At 39.8% G+C, this 14,563-nt stretch overlaps 1 protein-coding gene across 2 annotated transcripts in view; it reads right to left on the bottom strand.

The window, feature by feature from the left end:
• The window catches only part of HIVEP2 (HIVEP zinc finger 2), a 60,737-nt gene that overhangs the window by 3,670 nt on the left and 42,504 nt on the right, over nt 1-14,563 (bottom strand). For both annotated transcript variants that reach the window (XM_054976456.1, XM_054976464.1), the window contains 4 exons: nt 14,356-14,510; nt 7,829-8,004; nt 6,020-6,121; nt 3,833-4,734 (listed from right to left, as the gene is read on the bottom strand). In XM_054976456.1, coding sequence (XP_054832431.1) covers nt 3,833-4,734; nt 6,020-6,121; nt 7,829-8,004; nt 14,356-14,510 — 1,335 coding nt within the window. The remainder of the gene's footprint in view (nt 1-3,832; nt 4,735-6,019; nt 6,122-7,828; nt 8,005-14,355; nt 14,511-14,563) is intronic.

Consider the following 14,563-nt stretch of genomic DNA (forward strand, 5'->3'; position numbering starts at 1 on the left):
CTCCTCCCACCCAGAGGGTGAGGAAACCTGGCAACCCTAGATAAAATCAATTCATGCAGACCTGTCTGACTATTAAAATTAGGGTTATAAAATGCTGGCAGACATGCTAGCCAGTAGATTGAACAGCTACCAATCTAAATCTTGTAGTATGGCTCAGGCAGAATGTAGTAAAATGGAACAAATTGTCAAACAATATTAGACAAATAACAGATATCAGACAATAGCAACTAAAACAATATAGCTGCAGCATTATACCTTACTGGTGCAGGACAAGCATTTGACAGAGTTGAGAGTTTATATCAGATGTGAGTGACAGTAATCGATTTTGAGACAATATTACGGTTAATGAGAACTTATCACACAAATTTTGTTTAGGCAGGAAAGCATGGCAGGGGATCTTGTTATCAACACTTCTGTTTGCCATAATTTTAGAACCTTTACAGTGCAATCCTAAGAACACTTTCCTGTCAGTAGCCCCCACTGAAAATACCTGAATAGGATTGCCCTTATCCACATATATTAGGAGTGACCAGCCTATAAATGAGTGAAAGAATGACCAACTGTCAAGAAATATAATTACTACTCAGTCAGGAGCATACTGAAAATAAAATTAGTAGTAGATCAGATGAATAAATCAGTTTTACTGGGGTTAAACATGGATGATAAACAGAAAATAGCAGTGAAAAAGAAAATAATTTAGGGATCTTTCTGAAGCAAATCATATAAGCAAAATTATTAATAATATAAAAAAGAGAAACTGATAAATATGAAAATTTCTTAGCTGGGAAGGACCTCTGCAATTAAAATAAATTATATCCCTAAACTATATTTTAACCCAGAAAATAAAATAAGGAACATGTTATCGGTATCGTAGAAAATGATACACTCTGCTACATTTGACAACATATAGACCTATTGTTTGATTATTGTAGAACTCACAAGCAAACCACAGCTCCACTTTTGAAGGCAGGACTTCAAATGGAACCCAACAAGTGGGAATAAAATAGGATCTGCACAGAGTGACTTCAGAAAGAATTCAACTAGAAACTGCAGAAGCCCCCAGGAAAGCCTTCTCTGTAAATACAAGAGACCCCACAGAAAACCCTTTTAATCAGAAGTTGGACAGAGCTGGCGATAAGGAAAAGAGCCCCGGATTAGTAGAGTTGTTTGCTTGCTTTTGTTTCATCTCAAGATATCTACTTACAGAAACCAAAGTCCAGCTATTTTCTCTGCATCATGTCAAGGCGGAAAGAGTTTAGAATGTCTTGTGCCTCTGAGAGAAAGAATAACCAAAGATCTGTAGCTACAGCTCACTGGTATTCTGCCATCTAGGTAAACCTGGCCTGATTGTTTAGAATAGCAATCATGAAGTTAATAACTTCAGGTATTTTATGATCGTGTAAAGAGGTCATAAATATGAAATGCTCTTTGGTGCACAGGGTATCCCTCTTGCAAGGCTACTACTCAATGTTTTCATGGAAGATATGGCATTACAGCATTAAAGTGGAGGATTTCTGTAGGATGTGAAGTTAAACTCAGGATCAAAGAAAGATCAGCTGTCCTTTTTGCATTCACTTGTGTGAAGTGGGCACATGCTCACATACTCAGAAACCCAGCTTGGAATCAATGGAAAAGATAACAAGAGATCAGATAAGCTGAGATAGTGAGGTTGCTACACATGTAGAATCATATGCACCTCTTTTAGTTCGCTAAAATGAGGAAAATATGCAGGAGATGGAGCCATTCAGGAAAAGTCTTTTCACTTGAGGTTTGGAAAAAAAATTCCACCAGCTGGGGCCAGAACACTCTGATTGCTAAATTACAGGTCAACATATTCTTTTCTTTGTCTGACAGAAAAAATGGATATTTGTTTCCTCGCTTTTCCTTTTTCCTGAGATAACTGAAAGCAATTGTGTTTATGCCTGTGGGAGTGCTCAAATACACCAGGAAGCCAATTCAGAAGTTTGGAAATTGCTACTCTTGTGCATCCAAATTCAATTCTTTCTGTCCACAGGGAGGAATCCTGATTGTAGTGAAGGAAACAGAGAAATGACAGAAGAGCAGCTGTACTCATCAGTAGTAGTAGGGATCCTAGCGTTTATAACAGGGGTGGCCACACTTGCTTAATGTAAGAGCCACATAGAATAAACCTGAGGTGTCTGAGAGCCACAAGACAAAGAAAGAAAGGATCACTAAAGCGGAGCCACACAATCTTAAAGCAAGCACATGTCCTCTGAAGCAAACACACTCCCTGTCCCTCTACCCCAGTTATCCCGCACACACTTAAGGGTGAGCCAGTCCTCCATGCAACGAATGGGGCTTCCACCCATGTGAAAGCACCCTGGCTCAGGCTGCGCTTCACGCCATGAGCGGCTCTCACCAGCTGCACACTCGCCTACTCAGGAGTAAGCCGGCAAGCAGGAAGTCCTAGGCCACCTCTGCCTTGGTGCTTCCTCACCGCTTCTTCATTCCTCCCTTTCCCCTTCCCCGAAGTGCCCTTCCTGGGCGCTTGCAGCGAGCACGGGGCTGGCCAAATGCGGTGCCTGCAGAGGAACACCCAGCATGGTGAGGGAGGGTGAGCTGTCCTTGGCCCTGCCCCGCCCCGTCTTTGCTCCAGCACTGGGAAAGAAGTGGGGAGCGTGCTGGATGCATAGGTTGGAAGAGCAGCTGGCCTGCCTGCTGGCCTGCCCACCAAGTCCCAGGAACCAGCTTTGCCCCTTAAAAGAGTCTGGGGGGAGGGGAAATCTTGCAAGCCTCCAGGAGCCGCCAAATAAGGCTTGAAGAGCCGCATGCGGCTTGCTAGCCGCCATTTGGCCACCCCTGGTTTATATCGTGATTTATCCTTGTTGAGGCCTAGTTCTTGCAAACAGTGATGCAAAGGTAAACCTGTCTCTAAACTGTACCATTTCAGCATGTGGATAGGGGCTCACATGACAATGCTGCTCCATGCAATAAAATAATTTTATATACAAAATCAGAACATGAAGAAGAAGAGTGACATACTGGGCTTGAATTCTCCTTTATGACATTCTAGTACAGAGATTTATTAAAATACTGGAGTATTGAGTAAGTGAGACCCCACCTGGAGGCTGGACTATCCAGACACAGATTTACCATCTCTGCTGCTGCTTTTAAGAACATGATGTGATCAGTTCTCCCAGAATTCCCCCCAAAATATCAGGGGATGATGAACAATCAAAACAATAAGCTCTTACAAAGGTTTCATAGCTAAAATGTGTGACTTGGATCTGTGGCTTGGGTCTTCCTCTGGTGGAAGGACACTTCAGCCAGTGGGGTGGGAAGGACAATTTTCACTAATTCTCCACTCCTATTGCAGACTTATACATCCTACCTAGCAGCATTTTGAGAGGGACAGGAAAGGAGCTTCATTGGAAAGGCAGAAAAGTTACATTCTCGTTAGTAAGCTCCTCTTGGATTATTTTGGAGACAGGCTAATATACCACTGAAGCTAGACCTAAAACAAATAATGCATTACTGATAAACAATGAAAATAAGTGTGTTCTTCAACGAACATTCAAAGGCCTACAAAAAACATGTTAGAGGTAAGCTTTTTAACTATACCTTACCGACAGAATTAAGTTATATCCTGTGATGAAGAAGTTTTCTTGTTTTAAATACTTTTGGAGAAATTATGTACAAGATTCTATTATCTAAAACAATAACTTTTGTGGTTTGCCACTTTTGTTTGCTCATGAAATCGATTCAGTTGTGTTTCTAGACTTAATCATCTACCTTATACAGTGTAATTTAAACCTAAAGTAATGTAAGCAGTAGTAAATAATACATAAATTAAGTAATAATTTCAACTTACTGACTGTCCCAATGGAATTGATTCAGATTGCAAATACTGCCCTATAGGCAATGTTGGGTTATGGTACAAGCCTCTTCGGGGTGATGTTGCTCTAACTGAACCCATAAACCTTCTTTCTCTTCGTGGAGACATGTCTCTTCGGGAGGATGTGTCTTTTCCAGGTGACATAGGTCTCCTTGGAGACAGATGACGTCGTGGTGAAACATCTCTTCGTGGTGATAGTTCTCTCCTCAGTACAGCTTCCTTCCTTGGTGAAAGGTGTCTGATGGGTGAAATCTCTCTTCTTGGTGATAAATGTCTTCTAGGTGACAAATCCCCTTTGGGCATCAAATACCTCTTTGGTGAGTTATCTCTATATGGTGAAGAATCATACCCTGGTGAAGACTGTCTGCTGGAAGACGAGAAGTCCCTAGGAGATGAGTTGGACTCCAAAGAAACCATATAATCTTCATCCATGCAACTAGGTATGTCTAGCCTGTCTTTGTCGGGTTCTGAATCTGTACTTTTGTTCTGGAAAAACCTCTGATATTCTGTCATCTGTGAATCATCACAAGAGTCACTTGGTGTTAGGAGCTGAGTAACCTGAATACTAGGTAAAGTGACCAAATAACTTATCAAGGAGGAATGCCCTACTGAACTGTCAGGAGAACCCCCATAAGATGCTGTAGCAACATTCACAGATAGTGAAGAGAATCTAGGTGGCTGTGGGCTGGTGCTTCGTGATCTTGTTTTGGGTGTTGAATCTCCAAGCATGTCATCAAAATCATCGTCGTCGTCATCATCATCATCATTATCCTCTCCATCATCTCCATCTGATTCTTCAGCATCAGAGAATTGGTGTTCAGTTGATGTGCCAGTCATATTACTCTTCTCAGCTTCCTGGTGTGTGTCTTCCATGTTTTCTGCAACAAATGTGACAAATCAATAGGGCATAAGCAAGGGATATATTTCATCATAGTCTTTTACACTGAAAGCTGCTAGTTTTAGCTATAGTTCTCATTGTAGCGACTGCAAAATCAGGCCTCTTTAATGTTATTTTTGTAGGAAATCCACTGTGCATCAAGCAGCCTGAAGTCTCACTGAAACTGGTAACATTTACATACACCTTGAACTGCAAATATCACAGTGCCTTTTATACCTCTCTGCAACTTCTGTAGGATGGAATGAGGAGATATGAGAATCCAGTCACAGAACTGGTTGAGGTTTGATAAAACAGCACTTCTGACATGAAACATCTTAGGACTCTTGCCTCTTCCTGCTCCCTCATATGTTCTAACTCCCTCCCTCACTTCTTGTTTCATACAAATCATAGCACGCTATAAAATATGAATTGGAAACTCTATATTGTAGTTTGTGCAAATCATAATTTGATCACAACCAGAATTGCAAACATATTATAGTTTCCAATTCCAGGTTGGAGGCAAATTGTGATTTGTGCAAATCATGTCTAACTGAAATATGGCAAGCTATGGCTTGTGTGAAGGAGGGAATAGGAGTACAAGAGAAGGCGGGGAAAGTACATGCATGGAAAACTATGGTTTGGCTATTATATCTGAACTGGGCTACAAACTCCTAGATGACTTACACAGCAATCCTTTGCCAAGTTATGATGTTTTAAATCCAGTAAAATCAAAGAGTGTAACTGTTCTTACTACTGCACTGTCAAACCAACACAGCACTGAACCTGGCTAGTAGTCTTTCCTTTTGAAGATTATCTCTGCACCCACAGGGCCTGGACGATGTATCAAATTCACTATGGAAAGCCAGATTCCACACTTTGTAGATTAGTTCTGTTCAAAAAGCAAATAGCTATCCCAAGTATCCCAGGCTTGGGCAGATCTTGCAGAGAGGGGGATAGCACACCAACATTCTCACACTGTTTTGAAATACGTCTCTAATCTGAGACATATCATGACTGTGAATATCATGTAAGAGCATCAAACCCAACGTATCTGAACTCTCCAAAGGACTGATGGGCAGGTGCAGGAGAGATATTTTCTCAAGAAAAGAAAGTGTTCACCAAACTGTAAAACAAACATGTCAAGAATATTTTCAATGTTTGCTATTGGCAGAAGGAAAACTTTTCTATACAAAAAAATCTTTATATCCCTTCTCGTCAGGAAGTGATGAAGTACGATGAATCATTTGCAAAAACTACTACAACTCTTGAAGTCCATTATGACATACCAGCTTCTTCCGTTTCAGCATCATCAACAGACGTCATTGATACTCCCAGCTCCAGGCATTTTTTCATGTGTGCTTTAGATTTCATATGTTTTGTCAGATTTCCTGAGAAAAGAGGAAGAAAAAGATCACTCAGATTAGATGGAATCCGTATAAATGCCTTGCTTGCTCTAGATAATTTCTCTCTTCTCTCTAAGCTAGACAGTTAAGCAAGTAAACTGGACAGATGGGTGGAATGATCTCATTCAGTTAAAATGTAACTGTAGTAATAGCTTTTCCACATAACTCTGTGTGTGTGTGTGTGTGTGTGTATATATATATATATTCAAATTTAGCACTGTTCATTGGAAATGCCCAATGTTCAATGACTGTAGTGCCTGCAGTTACTCTTATATATACTGACTACAATTATTGATTATTATTATAAATATTATTACTTTTAGTGCACCCTGCAGCTACTGAACATTAAAACGTAATATGTCTTATCAGGATTCAGCTTAGCTTTGGTTAACAGTCATATAGATGCTAATCCTGAATAGATATAACAGTAGCATTAAAACAGCACAGTGGAAGTTACATGAAGTGGCTCCGTAAAGATTTCAAAAAGCACTGGGAATTTTGTGGTAACCCACAGGATAAATCTTAACAGTTATCCTCTGTTGTTGACATGTCAAACAGGAACAGAACTATTCTAACATATGTGCCCAGATTTCCCCGTACTGTTACTTGGTCTATGATACAAAAGACCAAAACTCCTAACAGTACACTTCTCTTTTCAAACTCTAGATGAAAACTGTCCAAAAGGACCACTAAAGCAATTGATGTCACCTTAATATTGCAAAACTAACAAGGCTCTATACCTATTATTTATCACATATACACAGACAAACAGATGAAATAGCTATTGGGATCAAGATTTCAGCACATCATGTATTTCTGGCATTAAAAATAAGTGAAATAATATAATATTTAAATTTGCTACGGGCATTGCTAAAGAAACTGATCTCTCCCTAACAAATGGATCAATCCTATTTCCTACCTGTATGCCCATACACTAACAAATGGAAGTCCCCCCTCCACTACAGGTTTGTACATATGGACATGAGCCATCATATCTCAATACATAATTAATGTAACTATGGACAGAGTGGCCCACCTGGAGCCAGTGGATTTTTGCATTATTTATAAATGTGAAACCAACCCACTATGTAGCAGATCAGGAATTCTCTGCCCTGCAGCTTACATTCTGCTTCTGCAATGTGCTACTGCAAATGTACAATCCCTGTAGCATTTTGTATATTGATGTAATTAATACTAGCACTGTAACATTTTGAACATGAAAGTAATATTTGCCAAGGCAGTTTTTATGCCATTACATTTCCTTTGTAGACAGATGGGCTGGGTAGAAGCCCATATTTCTTAATTAAGTAACACAAAGTCTCTCTCTATCTCACATAAATCCTTGAATCACTTAGATAAAAGGGAAAACTTACATTTCATGAAGTCTCATTTGCATAAACTACCTTGTTTTAAAAAACCCCTCCTTTGCACTGGAAAGATGTATGGCTAAACAGACTCCCCCTTTACATTTGATAGGACCACAGAATCACAGGGTTTGAAGGTAACTCTAGAGTCAACTAGTCCAACCCCCTGCACAATGCAGGAAATTCAAAACTACCCCCCGCCTACACACACAGTGACCCTTACTCCATGCCCAGAAGACAGCAAAACACTGTCAGGATCCCTAGCGAAACTGGCCTGGGGAAAATTGCTACCTGACCCTAAGGTGGCGACTGTTCAGTATTGATGTACCTTTAGTTTTGAAGGCAAAATTACACAGTTTGCATATATAAGGCCGTACATCGGTATGAGTGCGGATATGTTTTTTCAGCATGCTTGGCTTCTTGCACCGAATTCCACATTCTTCACAAATATACTTTCCTCGCCCTCGCCCTCTGACATACACATAATCCTCATTAGATTTATACCTGTGGGAAGAAGGTATTTATTAAAATAGTGCACCAGTCATAAATATGTAACATACATACATGAGATGTGCAAATCTTAGGGCTCAGACCCCAATCTGTGACAGCAATAGTAATAAAGACAAGAGGATGTGTATACATTTGCAGGATAGGACCACACTAGACTTGCTTCTCTGTTTTTCATTTTTTACACGTATCAGTTTTTGTATAGAGTTTTAAATCCAGAAGCTAAGATACTACAATAAGTATAAAGTAATTAGATGGCAAACCCCCAAAGAGTTATTTTAGACTGAACTGTGTATAATTCCTGTCTTAGGGTAAACCCAACAATATACTTGATAGTTTCTGCTTGCAGAATGCAAGACAGGAAGCATGTAAACTGCACATTATTGACCACTACGAGAAATAGTAACAGAAAGAAGACTAGCTAGGGTAAATATGTACTGTCTATAATAAGGCAGATCTTCTCATTTTATATACAATCCGTTTAGATTTTTCATTTACTGGTTAAGAAAAAGAGGAACTGATTAGTGGTATGCCTCACCCTTGAGAACTGTTTTCAATATTTCTTTCTCATAGTTTGGGAAGCATCAGACTTTCAAAGACTCTTAAAGCATGTGCTAGATTCTTGCTTAATTATGTATACATAATGAATTCTGGTGTCATTTCCACTGTTTCTTTTAGTGCATAAGAAAGGTAACACTGGAAGACATGTTACAACAGACATAGGTAACCTATGGAATTATTATGCTAAAGTAAGGGACATGCAGTTCTGTGGAATCAGGAATTTTACCTTCTAGACATTCAGAACAGAAAAATTCAGCTTGACACAGATCTTTTTCTAGTGTACCATAGCTATTATGTAGGGGAGTATTTTGTGTGCAACCCTATGGGTTTGGCCTTATGTTAGAATTGGGGGAGGTGTATTTCATCTCTGTAAGGAAGCCATCAGAGTTGTCTGAAAGGAGAACTTTCTGAGGGACATGGGAGATGGAAACCATCAGAGGAGGATTGTCCCTGCAGAGAACAGAGCACCCTGGTGTGGAGCCCAAAGCAGAGCTGAAGCCTCGAGATCTGCAGCTATACCAATATCCTCCGTGCAGCACCACCACCAGAGCCAAGCTACAGTTTGAGAGAGATTTGCATAAGGCCTCAGAGTAAAAGTAAAATACTACCATTGTTCCAATTTTGAATTGTGCTGCCTAAGTCTATGCTTAGTATCATACTATAAATTACTCATCCTTCCTTGTTGAATAAACCATCTTTGTATTTTACTCATGAAGGATAACAGGTGATTAGAGGAAATGAGGAGTTGTTTTGCAATTGTAAGCCAGCAAGCTAGAGGCATCTCTACTTTTTCTTTTTTCATCCTCTGCCCCTAATTAACTAACACAGGCCTCATAATTTCTTCCCTCATTTCTTCCCACATTTGTCAGATATTTTTCCATGGATGTATAGCTATGGTCTGATCAATATGACTGGGCTGTGTTTTATACCATGAAGTCTCCTCCCACAACCTCTTTGCCCTTACAATTAGAGATGGGCAAACCACAAAAAATCCAAACCATGAGGTTTGTGGGGCTAGTTTATGAACCAGTTCGTGGTTTGTGGGGTTTAAATGCCCCTTTCCGGCCGCTTAGCAGCAGCAGGGAAAAGGACATTTGCCAGTTTAAAGGGCCCTTTCCTGCCTTGCAAGTGGCAGGTCCCTTTAAACTATCAGCTGTCAGCCAGTGAGGGAGGATTCCTCCCTCGCCGCCTGCCAGCTGATAGTTTAAAGGGACCTGCCACTTGCAAGCAGCAGGGCTCTTTAAACTGCCCAAACCCCAGCCCCCACCCTACCTCACTCCTCCAGCCCCAGCCCCAGCTCCACACTTACCTTGCCCTGTGGGCCCACGGCATCCTCCCCCTCCTGGTTTGGGCAATTTAAAGCGCCCTGCGACTTGCAAGCGGCAGGTCCTTTTAAACTATCAGCTGACAGACAGCAAGGGGGGATCCCCCCGCCACCTACCAGCTGATAGTTTAAAGGGACCTGCTGCTTGCAAGCTGCAGGAAAAGTTTATATGCCCCTTTACGACCCAAACGAACCAGTAGACCAGTTTGTGGAAGTTCGTGGAAATGAGCTTCCACAAACCACTGGTTCGCGAACCATGAACTGGCCTGGTTCGTGCGTTTTTTTGGGTCATAATTCGATTCGTGCCCATCTCTACTTACAATCCTTTCCTTGACATCTCTCTTCTAGTGCTTGCCATTTTTTCTTTTTGTTCTTTTGGATGATATGCTTTAAAGGCAAAATGGGGCTTTGTGGACAAGAGAATCATAGTCCTTCTTGATCACACAATGGTTGAACAATGCTTAGTTTAAGAGGCCCCTTTTTCATCAGTGAAGCCACATAAATATGGCCAAGACACCACAATTTATAAATTTATAATTTACCATTTATAACAGCAAACAAACAAAACTCCTGAATGGGAAAACAGATAATTTAGTATGGTGAAGAGTGCCGTCAAGTCATAGTGACTTATGGTGACCTCTGGTAGAGTGTTCATGGCAAGAGATTAACAGAGGTGGTTTGCCATTGCCTGGCTCTGCTACCCTGGTCTTCGTTGGAGAGCTTCCATCCAATTACTAATCAAGATTGATCTTGCTTAGAGTCTGAGATCTGATGAGGTCAGGCTCACCTAGGCTATCCAGGTCAGGGCAGATAATATAGTAAGCTGAGCTTACTAAATTGGTGATTTTCCTAAAAGACAATTTGTTCAATCCCCTTAAGGCTTATAGTCACAAGCAAATTTTGCTATTCAAATAAGTTCATTTGAATGGTGAGACCTATCAGTGGTGCTAATGTCATTTGAATAACAACCACAAGGAAAAGTGTGCTATTGAGGCACACAAAGTAAACCTGCAAAAAAACAGACTTATTGTTGTCTACTAGTTTCCTGAATTTTTTAAAAAATACTTTGCATAAGAACAAACCCACTGGTAAACACAGCACTACCCTAAGCTGAAAAATTATGTGTTAAAAATACTATTGGATTTAATTTTTAAACATGTACACAAGACAATGGAGTCAATAGGTAAGATATGCCCATGTGCAAAAAAATCATTGTATGTAGATCTTTAGGGGGATTCACATTGACTATATGCACTGAATCACTATTTTCCCATTTCTGCATAAACCACACCTTACACATGTTGCAAAGAAACTGCAGACACACTCCAGTTAAACCAAGCACAGATGAGTCCAGTACATCAGCCCACAGCAAACCAGTACATCTGAACTTGTTTCCTATGTACAGCCAAACATTATAGGAATTTGTGCTCACAGGAGAGCTCCCCTACAGACTACAATGCGCCTACAGCAGCATTTCCAGACAATGGATCCTGACTCCAAAATGGGTGGCAAAGTCTGTGAAAGTGGATCCCGGGTTCTGCAGTTTTATTGATTTGTGTTGTAATTTTAACGTGGCTCACCATACCAAGTTTATTTAGACATTTGGGTCACCATTCCAAAATGCTTGGCAACCACCGCCCTACAGCATAAGGAAGAGGAATGCTTATATGCCTTCCTCCCTGGTTATGTGTGCATTTGTCGATATGTCTATATGTTTGTATTGTATTTATATATACACTTTAAATATGTTAATGTTTTTAATGTTTTAATATTTGTTGTTCACTGCCTTGGGGAACCCATTTGGATGGAAAGGTGACATCCAATTTTTTAAAAAACAAAAAGAAACCAATAAATAGCAAAGTGGTTAAATGGCTGAGTTGTGAATCAGCACTCTGCAGGTTTGAATCCCACTACTGCCATGAACTTAGTTAGGTGGCCTTGGGTAAGCCGCTCCAGCTCCCTAGCTGTATTATGGGGATAATAACAACACTGAGTTTGTTCACTGCAATGAGTGGGGCACTAATCTGTCTAGAAGAGCAGTATATAAGTGCAGTTATTATTACTAAATGCTTCTGAAACCACCATCCAGCCTTTCTCCTTCTGGATACTGTGCTGCACAAGAGTGATCATCATCAGTCCTTTTATTGAGTGATTTCAAAATCACCATAGTTCATTTGTAGCTTATGTTGTATTTATTATTACGATTTTTAATCTTTATAATTACATGTTTATATTCCTGTCCCTGTGAAGAATTCAGGGCAGGGACATTAATCTGGGTCATTCTGGCTATCGCCCTAAACACTTAATGACACTGGCTCTCGTATCTATTTATCAATATAACTTCTTCTCAACATGGCCAAATTTGTGGATATTTAAGTCCAGAGATTGGAACCATGAACACACAAGATCTTTCTGTAAACCTGAAAAAAGTCCCAGGTTTGCAGAAAAATCTGAAATCTGAATCGAGGCGGTGGTGAAAGCTCACCCAAAAATAATAGAAGCAGCACCTGTAAGCTTAAGGAATTTGGTGGCCTTGGTACTGCCAGTCTTCAAGCCTTGGTTTCTGTCAGTAAAAGGCAACAAACAGAACAGGGACCTTTCCAGGACTCATCACATCCAGGCCTGGCAACAACCATCAGGCAACTTGCATGACTCACTCAGGACCGGCTACTTGCTACCTACCATTCAACATCTATATACAACCCAGGGAACAAAAATTTCATGAAACAGTTAATCAATTTTTTAAGGTTTTTTAAATGTGCGAAGTGCAAAAACTATTATTATACAATACAGAATCATGAAATTCAACTGGTAATGACAAAGTTCATGTGGTAAAGAGTCCAACTGGTGAAGACCACACAATTAAGTTTTTTCTTTCATTAACAATTTCTGCTACTAGAGAAGTATGGGACATAGTACGACAATATCAATTTGATCCGTTCTCACATGCTAAACTAACATTATAGTCAAATCTAGATTTAAAAATTAGGAAGAAATCTTTCTTATGGAAGGCTTGGACAGATAAGGTTACTATCAATTGATAGGTAATGATGAGTTCTTGTCAATTTTCCACCTGAAGTCTAAATATGATTTGCCAACTTCTGCTGAATGGCAATATTTACAACTGCAATATTTATTGGTGTCCAAATATGATCCAGCAGCTTTGAGCGCTTCAGAATTTCCCCAACTTTTGGAGAGTCTTATTGAATCAATACAAAAAGCGAAATCTACAATATTTGTATATAAATATTTGATGTTGCTTAATAAATATAATACCCAGAGCCTTTGAGATGAATGAAATAATTATCTGGAGAGTCTAATTTTGTCTTAAGCCATATACTTGTTGCTCTATGGATCTTAAGTTGTGACTTATTCAGTAAAAAATTATGTTTAGGGTATATTGGACACCACAGCAACTTTTAATAAAGGTTTAAGCACAGTGCCCAACTGTTGGTTGTGTAATTCAAAAAATGCATCTCTTAAGCAGATGCTTTGATCATGTTTAGTCATTCAGCCCTTTTGGGAGGAAGTTATTAGTCATATTAATTTTGTGGTAGAAAACTCATTAATTTTTGAGGATGTTAATGCACTGTTAAACTACTTGCCTGACTCTTGGAATCTAACTGATGGTCAATGGAAATGGACCCTCCATTACTAAAAGACATATACTTCAACACTGGAAAGACAAAAGCTCACCTACTGTAAATCACTGGATTGAAGACCTTATAAACTTATCAAAATGTGAATGTATTGCATATAGAAGGCAACTGTGCATGGACTTATGTTTAGATATTTATCTTTTAAAGGATACCTATGTATAGATTTGCTAACGGTGTTTTTGTAGCCAGCACTCTTTTTTTCTTTTTCTTTTTTCCCCTCCCATTTGCTTTTTTATTTTTTTATGTTTTTGCACCAATAAAAAAAAATTAAAAAGAATTTCACACAAGGATCTGGGAGACCCAGATCACCTCTCTGTAGTGGAAGCTCACTGGGTATAAATGAAGCACAGTTGAAGATAAAAGTTAGGTTGGTGGGTGGGAAAGAGAGAAGGATGCAGAGAAAGGTAAGAATATGGGAGGTGCCAGGAGGAAAGGAAGAGGAAATGATGTGGAGAAGAGGATACAAAGGAAAGTGAGGAGTTCCCCACAAGCAGGTTCCCTATCAAGCAACTGAATGCAGCCCAGCAGCCTGCACTACACAACTGGGCCAGAGGCTGCCACGAGATGGAAAGAGGAAAAGCTGGGGACAGATGAAGGTAGGTTGGCTGGTGGGTGTGAAGGAGAGAAGGAAGCAGGAAGCAGTACTTTGTAGTGTGGTTTGTGTATGTGTATATGGAGGGTGTCAGCTGCTTAAAAAATCAATACCACCACTGGGCTAACACAAGCCCCAAGCAGTTATCTGGATCGTGGTCTTTCACTAAAATATGAGAACATGCATGATTTTTTTCAGTTTTGTGTTCTTACCCTCCTTCGAAGATTTTAATTCGCATTGGCTCAGTTTGCTTGGATACAATATCTTTGTCACCATGGCTGTCTCCTTTAATTCTTTCTTTGACAACAGACCCTACTACCTTCTTTTCAAACTTGCTGCCAAATATGAAAAATGGCTCTTGTTTCATCTGTGAAATGAAAAACAATTACTAATTGTTGTAACTGTTTGAAAAACAAAATC

Source organism: Eublepharis macularius, chromosome 1 (assembly GCF_028583425.1).
Source record: "Eublepharis macularius isolate TG4126 chromosome 1, MPM_Emac_v1.0, whole genome shotgun sequence".
NCBI lineage: Eukaryota > Metazoa > Chordata > Lepidosauria > Squamata > Eublepharidae > Eublepharis > Eublepharis macularius.